We start from the raw sequence: 25180 nt of genomic DNA, 5'->3' as shown, positions 1-25180 counted from the left end.
ACTCTGAAAATAAAAATATAAGTTCATAGTATGAAGTATGAACCACTCCGTAATAATATATATATTGTCCTAACCTCACTCCTTTTACTAATGTTGATTTTGTGCCACAACTGAGCAATACATAGACGTAACTAAATCTTGAAATTCGAAGCTCACATGATACAGAGGCTGACTTGGTGTATGAATCACACTATAAAGTTTAATGCAATTTCATACAAGTTCTAAATCTAAGTTTTTGATGTGCACAAATTCATTGTAAATCAAATGAGCAGTTCTAGTTTGTCATTCGGAACTTGCACTTGTCTCAAAATAATTATGAAAAAAATGTAATTGAGAGATGATGTCGCAAAACGGCAAAGGGAATTATGGTAGAAACTAGCCAGTTTTTGTCATTTTATACAATTTCACTCTTGTTCCCCAAGCTAGATGGAAATCATAGAATTCTCGAAATCTATCAAATACAGATGAACTACGAAATAAAAATAGAATAAATAAAATTTAAAAACAAAACCTCAGATTAGTTCTATATATAGTCGCTCTTTGTCTCCTTTTAGGCTTTTTCTCTCTCAGAGTCACTCTCCCCAATTTATCTCTGTTTCTCCCTCCTCAAGTCCCAACCTCCGATCGCATAATTCCCAAAACCCTAACCCTACCTTTTTTTTTCATGGCGAAACCCTAAAATCGATTATATTACCTATCAATCGCAATCAGACCTTTCAACCGCGCCGAGCTAGGCTTGGCCGATCCTGTCAGTATCACTGGACTGAGATCGCACCTGCGGCGTGCTTAAACTGTATTCTTAGTTTGGCCAGCGGAATATGCAGATTTCGTTGAGATGAAGCCCAAGAAAAAAAGAGTTACTGAAGTGGTAAGCCTTTATATTGTCATATGTGCTTGTTTCATCAATTTTAATTTGTTTCTTTCTGTCTGTACTTGAAAAAAATGATAAAATTAGAAGGTGAGAATTTATAAAAGAAAAAAAATATCATGGCAAGGACAATTTTGGGTGGGGTGGGGGGGTAGGGGGGTGACTCGCTTAGAATAATAACAGCTGCACAGGAATGTTTAATCCGCGACCCCTCTTCATTCCAGGAGACTTAATTCCAACTAGAACCTAGTGAAATTTCGAAGTTCTACTTTACTAGCACGAAGGTAGGTATGGTTGGGTATCTTGCTGGTGCTATATTATTCTTGACTGGATGAGTAGTTTTGTCGGTACCTAAATAAGGTTTCCACTTTCCAGTGATCATATGAAGTGGTGGTAAAATTGGGGTTTGAAACAAAAAAGAGAGCAAGGGATTAACTCGGTCCCTAAATTTTAAAGATGATATGCCATTACATTTAAATTTGAGGTTTTTATTTCTTACAGAATTCTTATAAGCATGGATCTTTGCTGGAGGTATTATTTAAAGTTTTCGTAACCTAGTATCCAGCATTCTTATCCTGTCAATAAGGTTTTTTGTTCTCACTTTTCCCTCCTTAATGGAGAAAACAAAATATCACAGTTACAACTAGGGGTGCAAACGGATCGGATACGGATCGGATAGTGGTAAAACCATATCCGTATATGCTTTTAATTTTCGGATACGGATAGGGATCGGATATTAGACGGATAAATACGGATACGGATCGGTAGATATATACATAAATATTTTCATAATTTATGATAAACTATATGGTATATTCCTATTATTCGGATACGGATAATTAAAATTCAAAACCATATCCGTATTCGTATCCGCACGGATATTCGGATATTGGATATCCGTATCTAATTTTCAGATACGGATACGGATACGATCGGATAATATCCGACCCGTTTGCAGCCCTAGTTACAACACTTCTTGGGTTATGATGGTAAAGTTGAGTTCTCTTAGGCAAAGAATGTGCCAAGTTTAGTATTGAGGTTGAGATGAATGAAATACATCTCGTTGTCAATTACTCTTTTCTCTCGTGTGTTTTTGTACTTGAAATGATAAAATGACTAAAGTTAATTGCATTGGAATTATGGAAGATAATTCTTAAAATTAAAGAGCCCAATGTTATAAAAAATACAAAACATGGAGATGAACTTGTAGAAATTGTTTTCACCCTGCCTATCTTTATTTTTACACCCAGCCGATTCTTTATTAAAAATTACTAATTCTCATGTTATGCATTTTGTAGCCCCCAAGTATAAGATCATTTATAGACGGTGTCGCTGCTTCACCACTAGAGGACATAGAGCTAATGTTAAGGGATTTTGTATGGGAGTATGATAAGGTTCTCTCTCTCTCTCTTTTCTTTTTGAACGATTGACAAGATCTTTCTCACTGTGTGTGTGGAGGCATGTATTTTTGTTGCACAATTTGATTTGTCATAAAATTATAATACCATCTAGCTTAGGGTCACTGTATAGGTCCTTGCAGGACACATAAACAGGAAAAGAAAGGAATTAGTTATCAAACCAGGCATTAAGTGGTAACCCCATTCTTGTCAGTCTATTCTGTTATTCATGCTCATTTCTTTGAATTAGTTAAATTTTTGGTGCTGAATCAGGACCAAGTTATAATTCTAGTATAAATTATTGATGATTGCCTCATTTTACATGCATTTATCATTTTGTTTCTTAGCCAAGTTTTTTTTTTCCTTTGAAATATGACGGTCGGTTCGTATGATTTTGTAAGAACCCAGCATCTCATATATTTCTTCCCCTATAGGGAGACTTCAACCACTGGACTGAGCTATTCAACTTGTTTGACTCGTACTTAGACAAGTACATAGGACCCAGAAAGGACTTGAGCTTGGAAGATGGTTTTCTTGAGGCTGACATGCCTTTCCCTCGTGGGCCTGTGCTTCAAATCCTTAGAATTAGCCGCTTAATTTCGGAGCATTGCTCTAATCGCCACCTAGTCAGCTCTTTTGAGGTAATTTTATTTATATTATAAGGTCCTCTGGAATTATTTGTTTATGCAGTGCACTGGTTCTTAAAAAAGCAGCAAATGTAGAAGAACTTAAGAGAAGGAACCCAACTCATACCACCATAATGTTGATACATTCAGTACTGATTGTATATATTAGCAGTACACCTTTTATACTAGAAGCTCTTACGATCTCTTGGGAAAACCTCAAATGCATCTGCACAAACCTTGTTCTGAAACTCAAATAAGCTCTTACTAACACTGCTGTTTTATCATCTACAATAACAGCGGCATCTCTCATCTCTTCTCTCTTCCACTGATGCTGACATCATCGAGGCAAGCCTGCAAACTTTGATGGCATTCACCAATAAATCCATTAGCAAGAGCTTGTCAGTGCGTACTGGTTCCTTGGCTTCCAAGCTATTCACCCTTTCCCAAGGATGGGGTGGAAAAGATGGGGCGCTTGGCCTAGTTGCATGCTCCCTCCCAGATCATTTACCCTCTGAAGCAGGTCAATTAGGTTCTACACTCCACTTTGAATTTTACTCTACCAATCATGGGTCAAAAGGGTTGCGGGTAATCCACATGCCAGATGTGAACCTCTATAGGGGTAGTGACCTTGAGCTATTGGCTGAGTTGATTAAGGAGCATGATGTACCAGTTGAAATGAGGTTTTCACTACTTACGAGGCTGAGATTTGCTAGGGCTTTTGGGTCCTTGGCAGAGCGGTGTCGATTCGTTTGCATCCGATTGTACGCATTTGTGATGCTAGTTCATGTGGGCCGTGAGCATGAGGATGTTGAGACGCTTTTGGGCAATGAGCCTGAGTTCATTGATGAACTACTCTCTCTGTTAAATTATGATGAGATTCCAGAGAAGGTACAATTACTGTAATATTTTATTATTGCCTGTGTTGATCTTTTCACTTCACTCCCTAATTGATATATAAATTTATAATAGATGCATTTATGTGTGTGTGTGCATGCTATACTGTTTGTGTACTAACAGGTGCCCTAACTTCTGCTTCTGTCTTCGTGCAAAAATTTTCAGATACGGGTCTTAGCCATTCTATCACTGGCAGCACTTTGTCAGGACCGGTCACACACACCAACTGCAATATATTCCGTGACAAGTGGAGCCCACAGCAGTGTCCTGCCAGGTCTCTTGCAGAAGACCATAGATTCAATCACCAATGGTTCAACAAAATGCTCAGTGATCTTTGCTGAAGCACTTCTCTCTCTTGTTTTGGTTTTGGTCTCCTCGACCCCTGGCTCTCTTGCTTTACAGGAGTCTGGCCTCATTTCCACCATTCTACCGCTGTTGAAGGATACTAATCCGCAGCACCTCCTTCTCGTCACCACTGCTGTGCAAGTGGTTGAGGGTCTCTTGGACTACCACAATCCCTCTTCAGCTGTGTTCCGTGACCTTGGCGGACTAGACGACTCCATTTTGCGGTTGAAATCTGAGATTTCAGTTATAGAAAGTGTGTCTGTCTCCCGGACAGCTGAACAAGAGCCTAGTACAAGTCAGGAGTCAAGTAGAAAGGGGAAGGAACCTGAAACAGCACTAATTCAAGTTCAAGCTGCACATTCAGATTCTCTATTTCTGCATAATAGGAGGGCTTTGATCAAGGCACTCCTGCGAACTATTTCCCTTGCAACATATGTACCGGGTGCAACCGCACGAGTGGGTGGGTCTGAGGAAAACGTGCTACCTCACTGTTTGTGTGCGATTTTCAAAAGAGGGAAGGAGTTTGGGGGTGGTGTGTTCTCTCTTGGGGCACATGTCATGATGGATCTGATACACAAAGATCCGACCTGTTTCCCAGCCCTAGAGGCTGCTGGCCTCCCTGGTGCCTTCATAGATGTTATCACCAATGGGCCCCTGTGCAGCTCTGATGCAGTCACGTGCATACCTCCTTGCCTCGAGGCATTGTGCTTGAATGGCAATGGATTGCAAATGGTGAAGGAGAGGAATGCACTGAGGTGCTTTTTGAGGATTTTCACCTCCAAATCGTACCTAAAGGCGCTGAATGGTGAGGCAGCGGGTGTGATATCGAATGGCCTGGATGAGTTGCTCCGACATGCGCCCACTCTTCGGCCTTATGGGGTAGATGCAGTCATTTGGATATTGGATAGTCTAGCCAAAATAGGATCTGGCTCTGGATCTAGTTCTGGATCTGGATCAGAGTCCCCTTCTACTGTTGTCCCCATGGATATTGACAAGCCAGTGGAGAAAGATCAGATGGGAAATGCATCAATCACTGTTGAGTCATTTTTACCCGGGTGTATTAGCAACATAGTTCGGTTGCTTGAGCCGATAGTTCAGAATTCCGATACATGCCGAATGTTTGTTGAGAAAAAGGGTGTAGAGAAAGTACTTCAATTATTTGATCTAGAGTGTATACCTGTTTCGCTATCTATTGGTAACAGCATATCCAGTGCATTTAAAAATTTTTCCCCCACGCAGTCAGTTGCAATGCTACGGATTGTTGGGTCATTCATTAGAGAACAACTCAAGTCAGTTAACGGGGTATTGAGTTCAGCAGTTTCTGGGTCAAAGCTTGACGAGAGTGAACCTGCAAAGCAGATGGAGGTCTTGAGATCTCTTTCCGGTCTGGAGGGGCTATTGGTTCTCTCGAGTTTTCTTTTGAAGAATAACACGGTCATGATGGCTGAGCTGGCTGTTGCCGAAGCTGAGATTTTGAAAGAACTTGCAAAAATTTATGTAGAGACCACATGGCAATTGTCATTGCTTGCCGAATCTAAACCAGATGAGGATTTCAATGGTTTGGGCCAAGAACCTGGTACCTGTAGAGATGATTCCATTGCAATTGTTTCAGAGAGGGAGATTGGAGGAGAGGCGAGCACTGAACCAGCATCTTCGACTGTACATAGTGATGGTATTAGTGCCAGCAGCAGCAGCATGGAAGCACCACTGTATAACTGGAATGCTGATGAGGCTCTTGCATCAATGGTACGTTCCGCTGCAAGCATGCACCGAAATGGGCACCGGCATGGGCGTTTGTCAAGCCTGGCGCGATTACGTGGAGGAGCCCGGTTAACCCGGCATCTGGAAGCATTGCACGCACATTCTGACACAGAAGGACCAGTGTTTACTCTGGAGAATTACATCAGCCTTCATACTGGAGACAACAAGAGTCCTGATTGTCATGTTCGAGAGGCATGTTTCCTTAACTAGTCTTGTTTAATTCTTAGAATATTTTCTTGTCTTGCTATTGTAATTGTAATAAATGCTGGTTGACTGGGTGGACTACCAAAATAAATTTTCTTACTCTGGCACAGTTACCTAAATAAATGACCACCTGATATTCACATACTATCTGACAAATATCTCATACCAGGCAATTGTGTCTCCCATTGTTTAAAGTAGTTTTTTTTTATTATTGTTATTCTTGCATTTGGATTTGTGATATCTTGGTAAGACTTATGTTTAATCGACTTTCATGTCTGTGTTGGTGTTCGATGGCGATGCCTGTTTGTTATTATGGCTCAACTGAGGCTAGATTTAATGTTTATAACTTCCATTATTACATATTTATTCTCCATCTTGCACACTTGACTTAATTGTACTCTACACAGGTACTTACAAGGCTTGCGGCAGCCATACGTGCTTTTCTCTTGATGGTGGTCAAATCCCTACCGGGCCGCAGGAGGACAGAACCCACCCTGAACCCTGCCTCGAGATCTGTACTGACTGCACTATCTCGGCTCTTCCACACTGCCCTTGGCTATTCAGGCCACTCTACACCTGGCTTTGAATCCTCCCTCTCTGTCAAGTGCTGTTACCTTGGCAAGGTCTCTGATGACATGTCAGCTCTGACATTCGACTCGTGGCGCCGTGCCTGCAATACCTCAGTTGTCAATGGGTTTTACGTGACTGGTACATTCAAGGAGCTCCTTACAACTTTCGAGGCAACGAGTCAGTTATTATGGAGCTTCCCTTTCTCTACTGATGGGAAGTCCCCAAATCGCCCCTCATGGCTTCTGGAAACTTTGCAGAGCTACTGTAAACTGCTCGAGTACTACGTGAACTCGTCATTCCTTCTCTCCCCCTCTGCCCCTCAGAGCACACAGCTATTAGTTCAGCCAGTTGCTACAGAACTCTCAATAAACCTTTTCCCTGTTCCGCGGGATCCAGAGGGGTTTGTGTCCATGCTGCAGTCCCAGGTTCTAGAAGCAGTACTACCAGTTTGGAACCATCCAGTGCTTCCTACCTGCCCTGCTACCATCTTGTCGCCCCTGATCTCTATCATGGACCATATATTTTCTGGAGTTGGTGAGTTCAAGCTTGAGCATGGCGGGAGCGGAGGGGTGAACCCGCGGCTTGAAATTGGCCTCTCAATTGATGAAACTACGGTCTCAACCATTGTTGAGATGGGGTTCTCTAGGGCACGCGTGGAGGAGGCTTTGCGCAATGTTGGGTCAAATAGTGTTGAATTAGCAACTGATTGGTTATTTACGCACCCAGAAGAGTTAGTACAAGAGGATGTACAATTGGCACAAGCTCTGGCGCTCTCTTTAGGCAGCAACTCTGAGCCAGGTAAGGAGGAGCCGACTGACAGGCCATCAGGTGGGGATGACATGGCAGGATCAACTGTGCCGACTCCTGCACTGCCTCTGGATGATGTTCTCTCTGTCTCGATGAAGTTATTCCAAAATTATAGTGAGTCTGTGGCTTTGCCTCTAGGTGACTTGCTGGTTACTTTGTGCAACCGGAACAAGGGTGAGGGTCGGTTGAAGGTGGTATTATATCTTGTCCAGCAACTAAAGGTTTGTCCAGTGGGCCCTGGTATGGATGTCAGCTTGTTGTATCCTACAGCCCACGTGCTGGCATTGTTACTTGCTGAGGATGGCAACACACGTGAGATAGCAGCTAGAGAGGGCCTTATTCCTGTTGTCTTGGGGATTTTGAATTTCTTTTGGTCTGGTCCTAGATCCAATGATGCATTGGCTGAGAAGGCTATCAGCACACTCCTACTCGTACTAGGCAGCATGCTACAACAGACACCTATAAAAAATGCAGAGACACCTGAGGAGCCCAATTCTGATGGCATGGATAAAAGCAAGGAAAAGCATGTGGACTTTTTGTGCACAGTATTGGGGAAGCCTACCGGCTACCTGACGGATGAGGAGAGTCAACAAGCTTTGACGATTGCCTGTGAGTTGGTTAAACAGCATGTACCAGCAGTTGTTATGCAAGCAGCTCTTCAACTATGTGCTCGTCTGACGAAGACGTATTCTCTCTCTACTCTGTTTCTAGAAGCTGGCGGGTTGTCATCTCTTTTTAACCTGCCAAGTGGTTCTATTTTCCCTGGTTTTGACAGTGTGGCATCTGTTATTGTGCGGCATGTGATAGAAGATCCACAGACTCTCCAGTCGGCAATGGAACTGGAGATCAAACATGCCCTCAGTGGGGCTGGGACCCTTGCCCGCAATGGGAGCCGGGTTTCACCTCAGTCTTTTCTAACCTCTATGGCACCATTGATTTGTAGAGATCCTTCGGTGTTCATGAAGGCTGCTGCCGCGGTGTGCCAAGTAGACTCATCCAGTGGTGGCCGGTTGAATGTTGTTTTGGTCAAGGATAATAAGGAGAAAGATAAGGATAGGCATGAAAACAAGTCAGGTGATGCTTCCACTCCTGGGAGACTTTCTCGTGTTCACAAAAGGGTGCCGCCAAGCCTTTCTCAGGTTATGGACCAGCTTTTGGAGCTCATTATCAGCTATGAGCCGAAGGCTCAAGAAAGCAGTGACATTTACTTTTCAGAAGCTTCTTTTGACGATAAGATTGTCCCAATGGAAATTGATGAGCCAAATCCAAAGGGGAAATCAAAAGTTGATGATATGGGTGAATCTGAGAGGTCAGCATGCATGGCAAGGGTTTCACTTGTTCTAAAGCTATTGAGTGAGATGCTCCTCATGTACTCTCACACTGCGTTGGTGTTACTCAAGAGGGACTCTGAGATGTCCCAAATGCGTGGCAATTGTGGAATCCTGTATCATATATTGCACAGCTTGCTACCTTTAACCACCAAAGATTCTAAGGACGGATCTGATTTGCTTGCGAAGCTGTCTGGAAGGGCAACCTCCTTTCTGGTTGCTTTGTGTGGTCGGTCTACTGAGGGACGAAGAAGGGTTGTTAGTGAAATTGTGAGGGCATTCGCATTATTGTTGGGTGGATCAACTGGTGGTACAAGCAGCAGCACTAGTGGCCCCTCGAATGGTGGTGCATTGGTGCCTGACAGACGAGTCTGGTCTTGGTGCAATCTTGTTAACATGATACTTTTGTGCAATAGTGGGTCGCCTAGTAGCAATCTGAGTCTGGGGTGCTCACCTGATGTTGCCCGAGCTATGATCGATGGAGGCATGGTGCAGTCGCTTGCAACTGTTCTTAGAGCTCTTGACCTAGACAACCCTCATGCTGCAAGCATATGCAATCTAATTCTTAAATCTTTAGAGACTCTCACTCGAGCTGCGAATGCTAGTGAACCTAAATCTGATAAGAACAAAACTGGTGGATCTGATCATGGTTCAGTACTGTCAATCCGTGAACCAGGTGAAGTCCACCCTGCTGCTGATACTGGTACAGTTGTTGCTGAGGACCAGGAGACAGAAAGAGACCAACAACTTGATGGCCAAGACTTTGCTACAGAGGACACTGGTATCTGTATGGGTATGAGTATGGACAGAGGTGATAGTGAAAACCCGCATGACTTAGCCAGGTCTGGTTTGGTGGGAGAAGAGGATGTGGGTGAGGATGAAGAGGAAGAAGAAGAAGAGGATGAAGATGAGGAGGATGATGATGATCGGGATGATGACATGGGGGTGGCAGGTCGTGGGGCTCACCTAATTCCACTAGCTGACACTAACCCTGTTGATGAGGAAGAATACAATGATGATATGATAGAAGAGGATGAGGATGATGATGAGCTTATCCCAAACCGTGGTGTCATAGAAGTGCGGTGGCAGGGTGGTGCTACTGGTCTAGACCAGATACGGCTTCCGCCTGAGATTCGTGTTTCACGAGGGCGTGGGTTCATTGAGATAGCGTCAGAGTCGTTTCCAAGTGATGATGCTGACGATCTCTATAATCTCCACTCTCCATTTGGCGTTGAGCGTCGTCGTCAACCTGGAGCCAGTGCTGGCAGCAATCGTTCAGCTCTCCTAAGCCGGCAGAGGTCTGACTTCGTTTCTGGCTTTCAGCACCCATTAGTTGCCAGGCCACCTAGAGAAAATACTTCGAGGGATAATCGGCTACACCCTGTATCTCGTTGGCGTATGTTCGATAACGGGATGCCACCCGATGGGTCTTTGTTCTCTGGGGATCGCCTGGTGGGGTCAGGTGCCTCCTCCCAGCTGCTTGGTTTCTCTCTGGGCATGGAGTCGTTGCGAATTGGTGGGAGAAGGGGGACTGGATTTGATGGCCGTTGGGCTGATAATGGCCAACCTCCAGCCAGTAGTCAAGCTGCAGCCATTGCTCAGGCAATAGAAGATCATTTTGTCTCTCAAATACAGGTGGTTACTCCTAGTGGCAGCAGCAACCCTTACCCCAGCAACTCTAATCCTGGTCAGAGTGGTGATCAAGTAGAGACAGATCCTTTGGTTAATGTTCCAATTCTGCCTTCGGCAAGCCCGATGTTGGATGCTACATTAAATGGAGGTAACAATGCCCCATTATCTGAGAACATCCCGGCTACAGGAGAGCAAGATGACAGACTGATGCCAAATGAATTGAACAGGGATGCTTCCTCAGACATGGACAGTGGCCGGTCGAGCTGTCATGCAGTCATCATTGGTACCCAACCAGTGCCTGAGCTGAGTGATGCACATGTCAACTCAGATGCTGATGCAAGTGCCTGTGCTAACAGTGTTGGAATAGAGGTTCCTGAGGTGAGCGGTGGTGCAAACAGTGTTGAAATTGAGGCATCTGAGGTGAATGATGGGTATCGTACCCCTCCGGTGCCCATGGATTCGATTGAGGGTTATCAAACCCCTCCTGTTCCTATCGAGGTCGATGTTGACACGAATGCTGCTACTGCTCCTGATGATGCTGACGCTGAAGCTGATCCTCCTGATGTCAACCACACTGAGAACAATGTGGATGGAACGAATGAGATTGACCCTACATTTCTCGAGGCATTGCCAGAAGATCTAAGGGCAGAGGTACTAGCATCCCAGCAGGGTCGCCAGGCTGGAGGATCTGTTGGAGAGGCTGAAACAGGTGCTGGCATAGCTGGTGATGCAGCAGATGAGATAGATCCAGAGTTTTTGGCTGCTCTGCCACCTGATCTTCAGGCAGAGGTTCTTGCACAGCAGCGAGCTCAGAGGATTGCACAGTCACACCAGTCATCTGGACAGCCGGTGGATATGGATAATGCATCCATCATTGCTACTTTCCCACCAGAAATTCGTGAAGAGGTAAGCTATATTTGTGTTTATAAAAAAAGGATGTACATATTTTAGAAGTTCTACAAACTCTACAACTTGTGTATACAAGGCAAGGACTTATTGTACTGGGTATGAGGGAAGAGTTTCACTATGGCACAACTCAACACGTTCATACGTTAATAAGCTGGCATCAATTCATTTCTAATCCTTTTCTTTTTTGTTCTTGTTTATGTTTCTTTTGTATCTAGGATTTTATTTTTATCCTATTTCACATTAATGATTTTAATTTACATTGCTTACAGGTGCTTCTAACTTCTTCAGAGGCAGTCCTATCTGCACTACCCTCAGCTTTGCTAGCGGAGGCTCAGATGCTTAGAGACAGAGAGCTAAGTCGCTATCGCTCAAGGGGCAGTCTTTTCGGTGGGTCACAACATCGGTTGGGAAACAGTGGCCGGAGATTTGCATTAGACAACCACCATCACCATTCGGTGATGGATAGGGGTGTTGGGGTGTCCATGGTCCGGCGTGTGGTCCCGACCATTTCCAGTGGATCCAGGGGCAATAGTACTACTAAGGAAGTTGAGGGTGTTCCCCTTTTCGATGCTGCTGCTTTGGAGGCCCTTATCCGTCTTTTTCAGTTGGCTCAGGTTGGTGTGTTCTCTCTGTGTGTTTGGTGTTTGTGTGCCTTCAATTAATGGGTTTTGGTTATAGCTGCCAAAAATTCTCAGCTTACCTTTCTAATATTTTTCTCGCCTTGCTATGATCTTATAGCCACTAAGCAAAGGTATACTTCAGAGGGTCATGCTGAATCTATGTGCACATAGCATTACCCGGAGACTACTTATTGGTCTTATAGTCAGTATGATTAGGCCAGAAGCAGAAGGACCTGGTGGACGGACAGACAATGTGGGCCATCGTCGGTTATATGGATGCCAGTGCAATGTTGTCTATGCTCAGCCTCAGTCCCCGACTGGTTCGCATTCTGTTACTTTTCCTTTTTTCTTATTATCTTGAAGGTTTATGAGTAACCTAAAAGGTTAAGCGTAATTTCTGCAACCAATCCTCAATTATAGCTTTAAAGGCTGGCTTGCTACCGTACCAAACAGTACACTCTTGCTGCAATTTTACACATCTGTTGAAGTTGATATGCTTGTTTTATCTGAATATATGATCCGCACAAATACTTTCTGATAACTTATGACCGTCCATCATTTTAATAAATTTTACGTCAATTAACATGATGGTTCAATTGTGTTTCAGTTGAAGCCTCAAGTATGACATCGAAAGCGTAAATCCATGGTTTTTACTCAACTGATCCATTTATCTGTTCCATCCCTTGATTACTGTTTTTTTTTTTTTGTCCTAAAGGCCTCCCTCCTCTAGTCTTGCGGCAACTCCTTGAAATTCTAACATTTCTCGCATCAAGCCATGCTTCGGTGGCCGACATTTTGTCTTTTTCTGACCTCCAAAGCTCTGATGTTGTTGAAAAGGATGGAGAGGAGAAGGGCAAAGATGTAAATTCTGATGTGACAGAGACGCCTCTCATGTTGTTTCTGAAGTTACTCAACACGCCTTTGTTCTTGCGCAGCCGGCTGTATATTGAGCTGGTTCTGCTCTTCTGGCTTTTTACTTGATTAGAAATGTCATGTTAGAGTCTTAACAGAGCACCATTTTAGTAAAAAAAAAAAAAAAAAACCTCTAAAGAAGTCAGATGAAAATTTCAGAGAGATATAAAGACTTCATTCGGTACATGATCAGGGAAATGGTAATCTTGAAATGAAGTATCTGATGCCTTCTTAGTGTGGATGTTTCTATCTATCACCACTCAAGTAAATAGATGCTATACCCTCTGCGGAATCTAATCAGCCAACAAGTAAACAAAAAATACATTAAAGCTACTAAAATTAAACTAATGGGCGATAATTATATTTTTTTTTTATTGAAATTTCTTGAAAGTTATATACCGTTTGTGCTAGAATAACTTATATTAGTAAGATCTAGGTCATGTCATTGCTTGAAGTGGTGGTGAACAATGCTGTTTCAAAGATTGATTTGCTACCAGAATCTGACAATCCATCAGAAAGTGGCTCACCATCAGAGATTCAAGGGATGGAACCCCCAGGAGCTGAAGCTGGAACTGAAAGGCCTTTTAGACTGGATGAACCCAACCCAAACCCTAGTCAGCCCACAAGTGCCAAGCAGTCTGAAAAGCTGTACAACATTTTGGTTGGGCTTCCTGAACCAGATTTACGCAATCTGTGCACCATAATGTCTCGTGAAGGGTAAATTTTTCTCTTTACTATACTGCTTCCTCCGGGGTATAGTAGTGTTTTCATATTTTCTTTTTGTTTATTCAGTTGGCTGCTTATAAGTCCCAAGTGATGTTGTATGGGTATTCAGCATAGTACTATAACATAGCTATACTTTGCATTTTCTAATGCAATCCAAGGTCAAAAGATTTAAGTGCACTTTTGTTTTGACAACCAGGATGCCCGACAAAGTATACACCCTTGCTGCTGAAGTGATAAAAAAGCTAGCATCAGTTGCTCCATGCCACCGTAAGTTCTTCTCGAGCGAACTTGCAACTGTAGCCAGGTCCCTCAGTTCTTCTGCCGTCTCCGAGTTATCAGTCCTTCGTTCTGACCAAAATCTTGGCTTACATTCCTCCTTGGCTGGTTCTGCCATACTTCGTGTCTTACAATCTCTATGCACACTCAACTCAGACTCATACCAAGCTGATGAAAAGCAGCATCAGCTGGTACTCTCTGATTTGAACTCCTCCCTCGAGCCAATGTGGCAGGAATTAAGCGAGTGCATAACCGTCACAGAATCAAAGCTCGGTCAAACTGGAGATTTGGGGCCTGCATCCCAGCCTTTACCTCCCGGGGCACAAAGACTCTTGCCCTTCATTGAGTCTTTCTTTGTATTGTGTGAGAAGCTCCAGTTGGACACAGCTTTTCAATTAGAAAATATCTCAAGCTCACCACGAACAGGAGGCACGGTTACCTTTGCACGTGTGGCCGAGAAACACCGACGGCTACTTAATTTGTTCATTCGACAAAATCCTAGCTTGCTTGAGAAGTCTCTTTCCATGATGCTGAAAGTACCGCGTTTAATAGATTTTGACAATAAGAGGGCATATTTTCGGTCAAGGATACGGCAGCAGCATGATAACCTTGTGGCTGGCCCAATACGCATTAGTGTACGTCGTGCATACGTGTTGGAAGACTCATATAACCAGCTAAGACTGAGACGATACCAGGATCTAAAGGGTAGGCTCACAGTGCAGTTCCAGGGAGAGGAAGGGATTGATGCAGGTGGGCTTACCAGGGAGTGGTACCAGCTGCTTTCTAGGGTTATTTTCGACAAAGGGGCATTGCTTTTTACAACTGTAGGGAACAATGCGAGCTTCCAGCCAAACCCTAACTCAGTGTACCAAACAGAGCATCTGTCGTATTTTAAATTTGTTGGCCGCGTGGTATGTGAATTTTCTGATATTTTCCCTTTGAAAATCTCAATTCATATGCATTTTATCTCGTGACTGAATCGGGTCTTTATTTTTTATGTATATGTATTATTTGCTAATGAAGAGTGAAATTTTTTTTGCCATCATTGGCTTAATGGGGCTGGTTGCTTTATTCATTAAAATATTGTTGTCATTGATATTGTTATTATAATAATGGTACAGGTTGCAAAAGCTTTATTTGATGGGCAGTTACTGGATGTACACTTTACCCGGTCCTTCTACAAACATATGCTGGGTGTCAAAGTCACGTACCATGATATCGAAGCAGTGGATCCAGATTACTATAAGAATTTGAAGTGGATGCTTGAGGTTTGTAATTTGCTTGTACCATTGGGGGTAAATTTTTAGGTCGACCTAAAGAGCAAGTCTGATTGAATTGTGGCATAATGCACCATTTTGGTCAAATTGAGATAAATCAGCCTTTGTTTTTAATAATTAATAACTAAGATTGATTGGGCTAAATTTTGGGATTGTTTAACTACATATGGTTTGGCAATTGCCAGAAGAATCTTATCAGCGTTGTTCTTTTGAAGAGTATAAACTTGGGTAGGTTTAAAATGTCATTTTAGTTCATATTTTATGCAACACTGTGATAGTCTGATATGGTTTGCCCTTACTTTTTTTGGTCTCTCTTTCCTTACAGAATGATGTGAACGATATCCCTGATCTGACCTTCAGCATGGATGCTGATGAGGAAAAACATATTCTCTATGAGAAAAATCAGGTAATTTCATGTACTTTTTTTTTTTTTTTGTTTAGTTCTTTTGTTATTACCATTTTTTTTTTTTTTTTACTTTTGTGTGTTAGCTTGCAGCTGTGCATATCTTCAGCATATCCATGTGTTCCATTATATTCAGGAACTATCAATTACCAATATTTTCTGTTTTATTCACCTCTTGTTTCCATGGCATTCTCTCTATTGGTTTTTTCTTAACTCGGTTTTCATGCAAGTTAATTTTCTGTTGCACCTAAAATTTTCTGGAACCTGTGTTGGAAAAGGTTACGGATTATGAGCTTAAGCCAGGAGGAAGAAATATAAAGGTAACTGAGGAGACGAAGCATGAGTATGTAGACCTTGTTGCTGACCATATTTTGACAAATGCTATTCGGCCCCAAATCAATGCCTTCTTGGAGGGTTTTACTGAGCTTATTCCTAGAGAACTCATCTCCATATTCAATGATAAAGAGCTGGAGCTTCTCATCAGCGGCCTCCCTGAAATTGACTGTATGTACTTATTTTTTGTACAACCAAATTGCTTGTTTGAAAATAATTTATTTTCCCTATAGAAACATCATGATGTCATGAAACAAAAAATTGTCTTAATGCCCCATGTTATTATGATGTATAAAATATTATATACCTCACGTCCCGTATTTTCACAAGAAGCACCTTAGCTGATACTTCTTGTTTTTTCAATGGCAAGCATGATGCCTTCATAGTTTACTGATCTGTGCATGATGATTAGATGATGTTTTAAAAATGATCTCTTTGATTGATTTTTAAATTCTTTTGGATGTTTTAGTAGGAAAAATTGCTTTCACAATTGCACTGTGCCCCAATAATTCTAGCTAAATCTGAATGTAAAACAATTAATGGTTGGCTACCATCTTCTCTTTTTTTGCCCATTGAAAATAGTTATTTATTTATTTCTGATCTTTTTGTAGTGAATGATTTGAAAGCAAATTCAGAGTACATTGGTTACTCAGCAGCCTCCCCGGTAATACAGTGGTTTTGGGAGGTGGTAAAAGGGTTCAACAAAGAAGACAGGGCTCGTCTTCTCCAATTTGTCACAGGCACTTCTAAGGTAAATCCCTCTCTCTCTCTCTCTCTCTCTCTCAGGTGAGATACCATTTCTAGTTCATACCTTCTAAAGGTAAACACCCCTCCTCCTCCCCTCCCCCCAATGTCCTATAAGGCCTCGCACAGGGGGGCGAGAGTTCTACGTAAGTTATTGATGGTATGTGTGTAACCTGGCACTATACTTGGTCATGTTATTTTAGGTTCCACTGGAGGGTTTCAAGGCATTGCAAGGTATATCAGGCCCCCAGAGGTTCCAAATTCACAAGGCATATGGTGCCCCTGATAGGCTTCCTTCCGCTCATACCTGGTAAGTCTGTATATTACTTGCCCCATTGTACTATACAACAACCAAGCCTTTAGTCCCAAATAAATTGTACTATGTTAAGAAAAAAAGGTTTAAACTCTTTCATCAGTCCCTAAATCGAGCATTATCTGATTGCATGAAAGAAACCATTAGAGGGGCTGAAATATGGTATAATATTTTATCATTGTAATTTTCTATAGCTATTTGTATAATTGAAGATATTTTGATTATTTATCTTTTGATAATACTGTTTGATTTGTTCTGTAGTTTCAATCAGTTGGATTTGCCAGAGTACAACTCAAAAGAGCAGTTGGAAGAAAGATTGTTGCTGGCTATACATGAAGCTAGTGAAGGATTTGGCTTTGGTTAATATTCTTCTAGTGCTGATTCCTTTTGCCATTTATATTTTCTAGATGCCATGTACAGGTCAGTTGTTTTCTCTTTGTCTTTCGTATGTTTCAACATTCTCTCTCGTTGTTTGTAAGGAAAATATCCATCTGCTCCTGTGAAACACTCAAGTGTAATGTAGAAAGGACATATTTGTCTTTTAACTGGCTTGAGGAGTGATTGAAGGATGGGATGGTTCATTAGGATAGGCAGCAAGTTAGTATTTTGTGACCTTGGATTTGATCTTTAACAATATTTTAGGTTGTATGGATGGGAGAACTTACGTTAAAGAGACCTGAAATTGTCCCATCTTCAGGTGTTTCTTTCATGCTTTATCATATGCATAGCAAATATACTTCAAACAATAATGCACATGCACACACATCTTGATCGGTCTTTTGACAGATTTGAAGGCTGGAAAAGAGGTACTATGATAAAGAATTGAGAAAAAAAAATTCAAGTTCAGATGGACCTAGTGCTAGCGCTTAGAGTGTATATTTCAACTCTAATGAGAATCAAAAGATGGACGTTCTCTTGCCCCCACCGTTTTGCTGGCTTCCAAATAGTGTTAGTATTTTGCCTTTGGAAAGGGAGAGAGGCGTGTAAATGGTTTGAACATTGTCTTTGTTTCATTTGTAATTATACATGCTATTGTGCTGCTTCTAATACCTACCAGAAGCAGGGGTGGTTGCTATGTTCAATAAGTAGCCTATGCTGGTGTCATTTTTGCTATTCTCTCTTGCTTATTTTCGTGCATTTTCTTCTTGATTATGAGCCTTTATTTTGACATGGGTTTACTTCCAAATAAATAGCCATTTTGGATTAATAATACAAATTCATTCTGCAAAGTCTATATTGCATTTACTCCAGCTGACGGCGCCCCTGGACATTTTGTTGCACACAAATCGGTTGCCTTTTTCACAAGTTTTGGAAGTTCTTAATTATGAATAGTCATAACACTACTTTAGGTGATAATCAGCTGGCTTACCACGGTAACCATTGTCCATTGCTTTTGAATGGAAAGTTTTAGGCCCCCGAATTGTCATTGTTCCATTTTTATATTCATATTTCAAAATCAAACAACAAATCTAACTTACAACAATATCTAGAATTCAAGAGGCAAATTCTCAAATTTTTTGTTGATGAGAACTTTTTGGATTCTAGTAAAGAGCTTTATCTGCTACCTAAAGTCGGCCTAAGAAATCTCTGCTACGGATTGAAACGTGATATCCGTCGGAATCCATTTTGCGAATATTAAATACATTTCAATCAACACCGCTAGAATCATATGCCCTCTCAAACCACTTAACCTTTACATATAACTCACCAGTCTCAACATCACACAATCTGAGCCGGGCATCAAATACAACCTCACCATCCAAATACATGACAAAGCTTTCTTCAAGGAGGCAATTTTCACTGTTTGGTGCCACTTTTCTCAACTTCATATCACCTGTTGTGAGCTTGGACTGCAACGCACGCTTGAGCTTAGAAGCAGCAAATAAGGGCTGTAAATCCATAAACGTGTGACCCATCTTGTCATCATGCTTGAATGTGTCTTTGTCAAATACTTCCTAAAATGTATTTAGAAAAGAGAGAAGAGTTAACCTTATTAAAGTCCTATACTTGTTGCAAATTCCTGGAGCAATTAAAAACTACACTGAATCTTCTTTAAAAAGAAGCGTTTTTCAGTCATTCTTTTGTTATATTAATAGAAGGATGTTTGCAGTTTTAATTTGTCCATAACGTAATAACGATGAATCTGTAAATGTATACTTTAACAATCAAATAGCTTCCGTGAATATTTTACCAAAATTTTAGATAGTTTTAGAAGTTGATGAATCAATTTGATTTTGTCCCTCTTTCTTAAAATAAGAAAGTAGTCGTTACTAGAAAAGACTTTAACAAAAGGAGAAAATATTTGTATGTATGGTTGGATTTGTGTTTGAATTGACGTGATTATAACATAATGTCAACTAGTTGCATATTTAATGTTTAACTGACATCACTGGAATTCATACAACTGCGTACTATTACCTAAAATTTTGAGTTTGATTCGGACCATCTGATTATTATCCGAGTCAATCCAACCCAACTTGGAAATTCACAGTGCCCCTTTAATATTCATGCCATGCAGATTGGACAGTCCGGGTTATGTCTGCAATAACTCAAAATTTGAGTCAATACAGACGCAATACGGATCCTCAGCAGCAATTCAAATATGAGGTGGAATGCACAGGGCCCTTTTAATATTCGTGCCAAAACATATCTAATACTCCAGATCTAAACTCAAAATTTGAGTTACTTTGGGTGAGACTATGCTGCATATGTTCGATCAACTGAACATGTAAGCTATGTTTCCTGATTTTTTGAAGAATTTACCACTATTTTGCGATTCTCAATTGTAGAGGAGTTTTCTTGCTATTTTAAGAATATTGCAGACAGGACCGGTCCTGAAGATTTTGGGGCCCGGGACGGGAGAAAATTTTGGATCCTTTATATATACATTTTTTTTATGAACCATATGCTTATTAAGTCATTTTTGCATTTTCAAAGTCCAAACAGTCGATCTGAACCGTTCAATATGATATTTATATTAAAACTTGCTTGGAGACCAAATTTTACATTTTTTTGGATTTTTTTTTAACTATTTTTTAAGATAGGTAGAAGATTCATTCATTAAGAAGATTCTGAACCATAAAAAACAATGATTTTCTACCTACCTTAAAAATAGTAAAAAAAAAGTAAAATTTGGTTTCCAAGCACGTTTTAATATGGATATAATGTTGAACGGTTTGGATCGACTATTTAGACTTTTAAAACGCAAAAATAACATAGAAGCATATGGTGTTAAGTATTTATAGAAGCGATTAGCCGGTCTAATTTTTTATTGATATGCTAATAAATCATACTTATTTATAGAAAAATTTGAGCCATTTATACATACAAAATTTGAGCCTTAATATTTTATTTATTTTTAATATATACAAATTAAATTTTTTTATATATACACAAACATTTTCATTTTTTGGGGCCCCTTAAATCTTGGGGCCCGGAGCGGTCGCCCTGATTGCCTAGCACCAGGGCCGGCCATGATTGCAGAGATACTTTTGTAGATTACTTTCAGAAATTGAAGGAACTATACCAACTCAAAGCTAAGATATTTATCGCAAACTTACAAATTGGATAGCTCTATGTGGTTCTTTGATGTCAAACGTGAACTCTTCATTCCATACAGGATTGAGGCAACTGTTTATGACCTTTGTCTTGGCAATCTAAAGAAAACAAGAACAGAACGAAAAAAGAAAAAGAAAACTATTAATTGAAGAAAACTATCAAAAGTAAAATTTCACACATGGAAGGACATCTAAGCATGACAGCTTTTCAAAATAAACTCAGTTCTGCACAAAAAACATGATTATATGCATATACACTAAAACTATTGTAGCATGCAGATTTTCAATTTTTTGATAGTGAGTTTCCGTACTACATAGCCCAAATGGATCCAGACTCCAGCACACCAGTACCAATTTACCAATACCAGTTTCTAATTTTGCATGATGCTCAATTGATCAGTTGAACATAAACTGAGGCTGCTTGTGCTTTGAGTTGAGTTGAGACTCAATTATGTGAGTGAGGCATCTGTAAGGTAGAGATTCCTCACTCAAATAACATTCAGTAAAATTAAATTAAACTCTACAGTTTAGTAAAGGACCTTGAGGCTTAATTGTACAGAAATATTATGATGCAAATTTCACAAACCAAAAATGAAAATTATGGCTTTAGTGAGGGATTAATGAGGTAAATTTGTGGCTCTTGATGAGACGCTCCGAATCAAAATAAATATAGCGCGGTTATAAACTCACTGCATCTCCAACTCGAACGATAACATATGGATCGCTACTCGTGAAATCCCGAATCGCCAGTTTCTTGCCATGAGAAACTATCACCTTCAGTAAACCAACGGTATCCGCCATTCCTTATTTCACGGCTTTTAGCAGCTTCTCATAAACCTCACGAAACACTCTCTTGAGACTGCATCAACGATCGATAGTAAAAAACTCCGAGAGAAAATAACAGAGTGCAGAAAAGAAGAGGAGAAAGACGATGATAAGCTAAAAATTGAAAGGAAACACGATACCTTCAAAGAAAACTTACACAGTGCGCAAACTTGGCTTCTCGATCTACAGAGTTCAGGTAGATCTCTGACTACTGGATGGATAGAGAGAAAGAGAGAAAGAGAGAAAGAGAGAGAGAGGGGGAGGGGTCGTGGCAAATGAATGCTGACTGGGAATATCATAGAGGAGGAGGATTAGGATTCAGTATTTCAAGGGCGTATGAGCGATGCTGCGGCGGGTTTCTGTCAGAGGAATCTACTTGCCTAATTGGGTTGAGAGTTGAGACTCGTTGCGTTTTGTAATTTTTCATATGCGATGCAAAAAACACGGATTCATTGAACGCCCGAAAACGATCTCAGTCAGGGTTTCCCAAGTCCCAAATCGCAGTCCCGATGAAAATGGCGTTCCTTGGTTTGACTAGTCAAACTCTGAGAGCCAGTCATATTTTACCCCCATTTGAAGAAAAAAGTTCTCCAATCCCATAGTCACTGGGGAGAACTTTGACCTTGAACGAGGTATGTCATTCTCTGCTCTGAATCGGTCAAACAAGTTTTTTATACGATTCAAATGTTTTCATTTTTCTGTCTCTTCATCGTATTTTCATTTTAAAAAAAATTTAAAAATTAAAAATTTAAAACTTAAACGTCAAAGTAAAACCGTTAGATGTGATCTATGCTATTTCCTCTATATGTTCATAAAAATTTTATCACATTTTGATTTTGCTTTTATATGAATCAATAAGTTGAAAAATTAACGTCTATAAATTATCCAGATTAGTATACATTTTTACAAGCTTAAGATGACAACCAAATCAAAGTTGAAATGTCATAATTTTTTACACGTGCGTAGATAAAATAATGTAGTTAATATCCAACGGTTTTATTTTAAAATTTAAATTTTGAATTATTAAAGTTTTAAAAATAGAGGTATGATAGAGGCATAAAAAATGAAGGCATTTAAATTCTCCTCTTTTTATATATAGATAATTTTATTTTATTTTGAACAAAAGGCCAAAATGGAGGTGTGTCACCGATTTTTATTAAAGAAATCAAAAGAGTTAGTGGAACAGGTGCCAAACGGCTGATAATTATCTTTATCTCCTGCTAAATTGTATTAAGGAAATAAAATTATTTATCGGTCGTAAGCAGCGAATAAAACAAACAGACCAGATGTATCTTATATATATATATTTTTTTTGAATAGATTGGTTGCAACCCACAAGCACACTCCCGGTGTATCATCCACATTTGAGAAGATAATTGTTGATCAATAGTTTTTCATAGATATATAATAATTGGATTAATTTGAAAAATGTATAAATACTCTGAATAACAATTTGAGCTAATTATAATGAATCATTTTTCCAATTTGACAATTAAAAAGTGCTTTCTTTTAAAAAAAATGTTTTATTCTTGAACATATTTTGCATTTCAAAAATTAAAATGAAATCTGTCACATTAAATTTTCAATTCAGAAAAAAAAAATTCCAATGTAGCTATCTAAAGCGTTTTCTCCTTGACGACTCTTTTTTTATAGTTTGAATTGCATGTTTTAAAAAAAAAGCAAAGTTAGTGTGTACTATTTTGGTGATTATGACTTCAAAATATATCGATCGACTTGAAACGATGAATCTACACTGTTGAAACTGATCTAGTTCATAAATGATATGTGTACATGCAAAATTTTGAAATTCATTTAGTACAAAGTTAAGTGGTCAAAAGATAATAAAAGTGAACACATTAGATAATTTATAAAACTTCATTTTGTTGACCACTTGACTGTATACTAAATAAATCTAACAAATTCAAAATTTTGCTTATACATGCATCACTAGAAAAGTAAATCGGTTTAAATAATTTAAATTTACTGCTTGAAACCAATTCGATAGATTTTGTAGTTATGCTCATCAGACCTTCTTGATGAGCATAACACACGTTTTTGTAAATAATTTTTGTTAAATTAATATATTGTCGGCTGGCTTCTTATATCTTAAAAATAACAAATAAAAACATAACACACGCTAGTTTTACTTTCCAATAAACATGCTAGCATATTTTTTATTTTTCTAAGATTGTGTTCAACTTCGGTACAGTTCTGTTAATTTTCAGTATGCGATTCTGGTGACTTTGAAGCTGGCGATGGTTAGTATTTCCCTTCTAAGTAAAGTACTTAAGTACACTATTTGATTAAGGAACCGGTCAATTACTTGAGTCGACACAATATTTCGATTTAGAATTTAGATCCTGTGTCGCGTTGTACACACACAGCGGGAATTCAATAGTGTCGGGATGACGCAATTTATTTTAATTTGGATAAAACGTTATTAGAAATTCAAAAGCAATAGCATATGCCCCACGGTCGAGATCAAAATAAAATAAATATTTTGATCTGTTCAACACGTTTAATGTTGTCCCACATTTCTGTTATTAGCACCCGTTGTATGAAAATGCAATATAATTTCTATTGTCCATAGTTTTACCTAAAAAGGAAGACAAGTCTTACTCGTATAATTAATATCATACATATATCTTGATGCAATTTAGAAAAATGTTTTCTTACCGGAAAAAGTAAATTGCATTAGTCAAGTCTCTCTTTTCATTTTTCAACATAGAGAGGATCCGCAATCTGATGTGTTTACTTATTTGTTTTATTTATATTTTATTTTATAAAAGGGCCCCGTACTAAGCGCACGGTTCTCTTTTTCTCTTTTCAATGAGGCCATATTCTCTGTTTTCAAACATGTGCATAAAGGAAAATGACATTCTTGTTTTTAAATAGGAGAAATTGGTTTCATATCACCTCAAAATGTCATTTCAAAATTTTGATTTTGTTAAATGTCACATCAAATCTCATTTTTTAAGAAAAATATCACAAATACCATATTAATATATAATTTAAAATTAACAATTTACATAATAACTGAAGTTACCAAAATAACCTTAATCCAAATTTTTTTTTCTCCTTGCCTTGCTCTTTGAGCTTGGAGAAGGTCTCAGAGATGCTTCTTGTCTGAGCGACTTCGAGAGAAGCCATTACAGTAGCAGATTTGAACCTTACTAGGGAGGGAGATATCAAACTGGGATTGGGGTGAGAAAGGGTTTGAGTGCGGATTTGAGCACGGAAAAAAAGTGAATTTGAGCGCGAGTGCCATCTGTTTGAGGAAATGCCGGGTAGAGTTTATGCTTTGATAGTATTAAATTAGGAAATATAAAATTTTACCGTTTTCTATTCTAGAATCAAGATTGGGGAAAAAAAAAACACCTTCAGCATAGGCCTATGTTGGTAGCAGAGTGGTACTTCGATTTTTTAATTGTCCAATATTTTTTTTAACCGCCCGATAAAAAATAGTTAAAATGGCAAGAAAATGATAGGGATGTATCTAAAAGCAATTAGAAAGCTGATCAGATATTTTTAGTTTCTAGTTTATCTTAATATGATTATTTAATATTTATATTATAACTAAACTAAGCTTCTGCCATTGTTGAGAAACAAAGAGACGAAGAGAGGAAACGAATTTCTAATCGGACCCATTAAGGAAAGGAAGGAGTTAGGGACTGAGGGTATTTTTGAAATATACGAAAATGCTCAACATATTTTGTTTATTTTTAATTACAAATGTATAACAACATGTCATTTGTGGCAATTTTCTTAATAAATGTGATTTGAAATGGCATTTAGCAAAAGAAAAATTTTAGAGTGATATTTTTCTAAATTTACCATTTTAAACTGACATGAA

General features: G+C 39.5%; 2 protein-coding genes across 3 annotated transcripts; one reads left to right on the top strand and one right to left on the bottom strand.

Annotated features, from left to right (window-relative positions):
- Positions 1-524: 524 nt before the first annotated feature.
- On the top strand, positions 525-18061 carry LOC144565470 (E3 ubiquitin-protein ligase UPL1-like). 2 transcript variants are annotated; one of them, XM_078315236.1, is made up of 19 exons: positions 525-868; positions 2167-2262; positions 2700-2906; positions 3189-3779; positions 3951-6083; positions 6503-11338; positions 11611-11955; positions 12080-12281; positions 12677-12915; positions 13310-13590; positions 13796-14786; positions 14997-15143; positions 15478-15558; positions 15834-16059; positions 16500-16639; positions 16836-16942; positions 17207-17365; positions 17588-17642; positions 17732-18061. In XM_078315236.1, the coding sequence occupies exons 1-17, from the start codon at positions 836-838 to the stop codon at positions 17307-17309; spliced, it is 10758 nt and encodes a 3585-aa protein (XP_078171362.1). In that variant the 5' UTR covers positions 525-835; the 3' UTR covers positions 17310-17365; positions 17588-17642; positions 17732-18061. The 2 variants fall into 2 exon arrangements, with proteins under 2 accessions (XP_078171362.1, XP_078171361.1); XM_078315235.1 differs by lacking the exon at positions 17588-17642.
- A 304-nt stretch (positions 18062-18365) lies between these two features.
- On the bottom strand, positions 18366-21334 carry LOC144565469 (Calcium-dependent lipid-binding (CaLB domain) family protein). Its single transcript, XM_078315234.1, has 3 exons — positions 21193-21334; positions 20506-20601; positions 18366-18900 (listed from the first exon to the last, which is right to left on the bottom strand). Exons 1-3 carry the CDS (start codon positions 21301-21303, stop codon positions 18592-18594), a joined length of 516 nt encoding a protein of 171 aa, XP_078171360.1. The 5' UTR covers positions 21304-21334; the 3' UTR covers positions 18366-18591.
- Between the last annotated feature and the right edge of the window lie 3846 nt (positions 21335-25180).

Source organism: Carex rostrata, chromosome 14 (assembly GCF_964058835.1).
Source record: "Carex rostrata chromosome 14, lpCarRost1.2, whole genome shotgun sequence".
In the NCBI taxonomy this organism is placed as follows: Eukaryota; Viridiplantae; Streptophyta; class Magnoliopsida; order Poales; family Cyperaceae; genus Carex; species Carex rostrata.
This window is presented reverse-complemented; position numbering and strand designations above follow the sequence as displayed.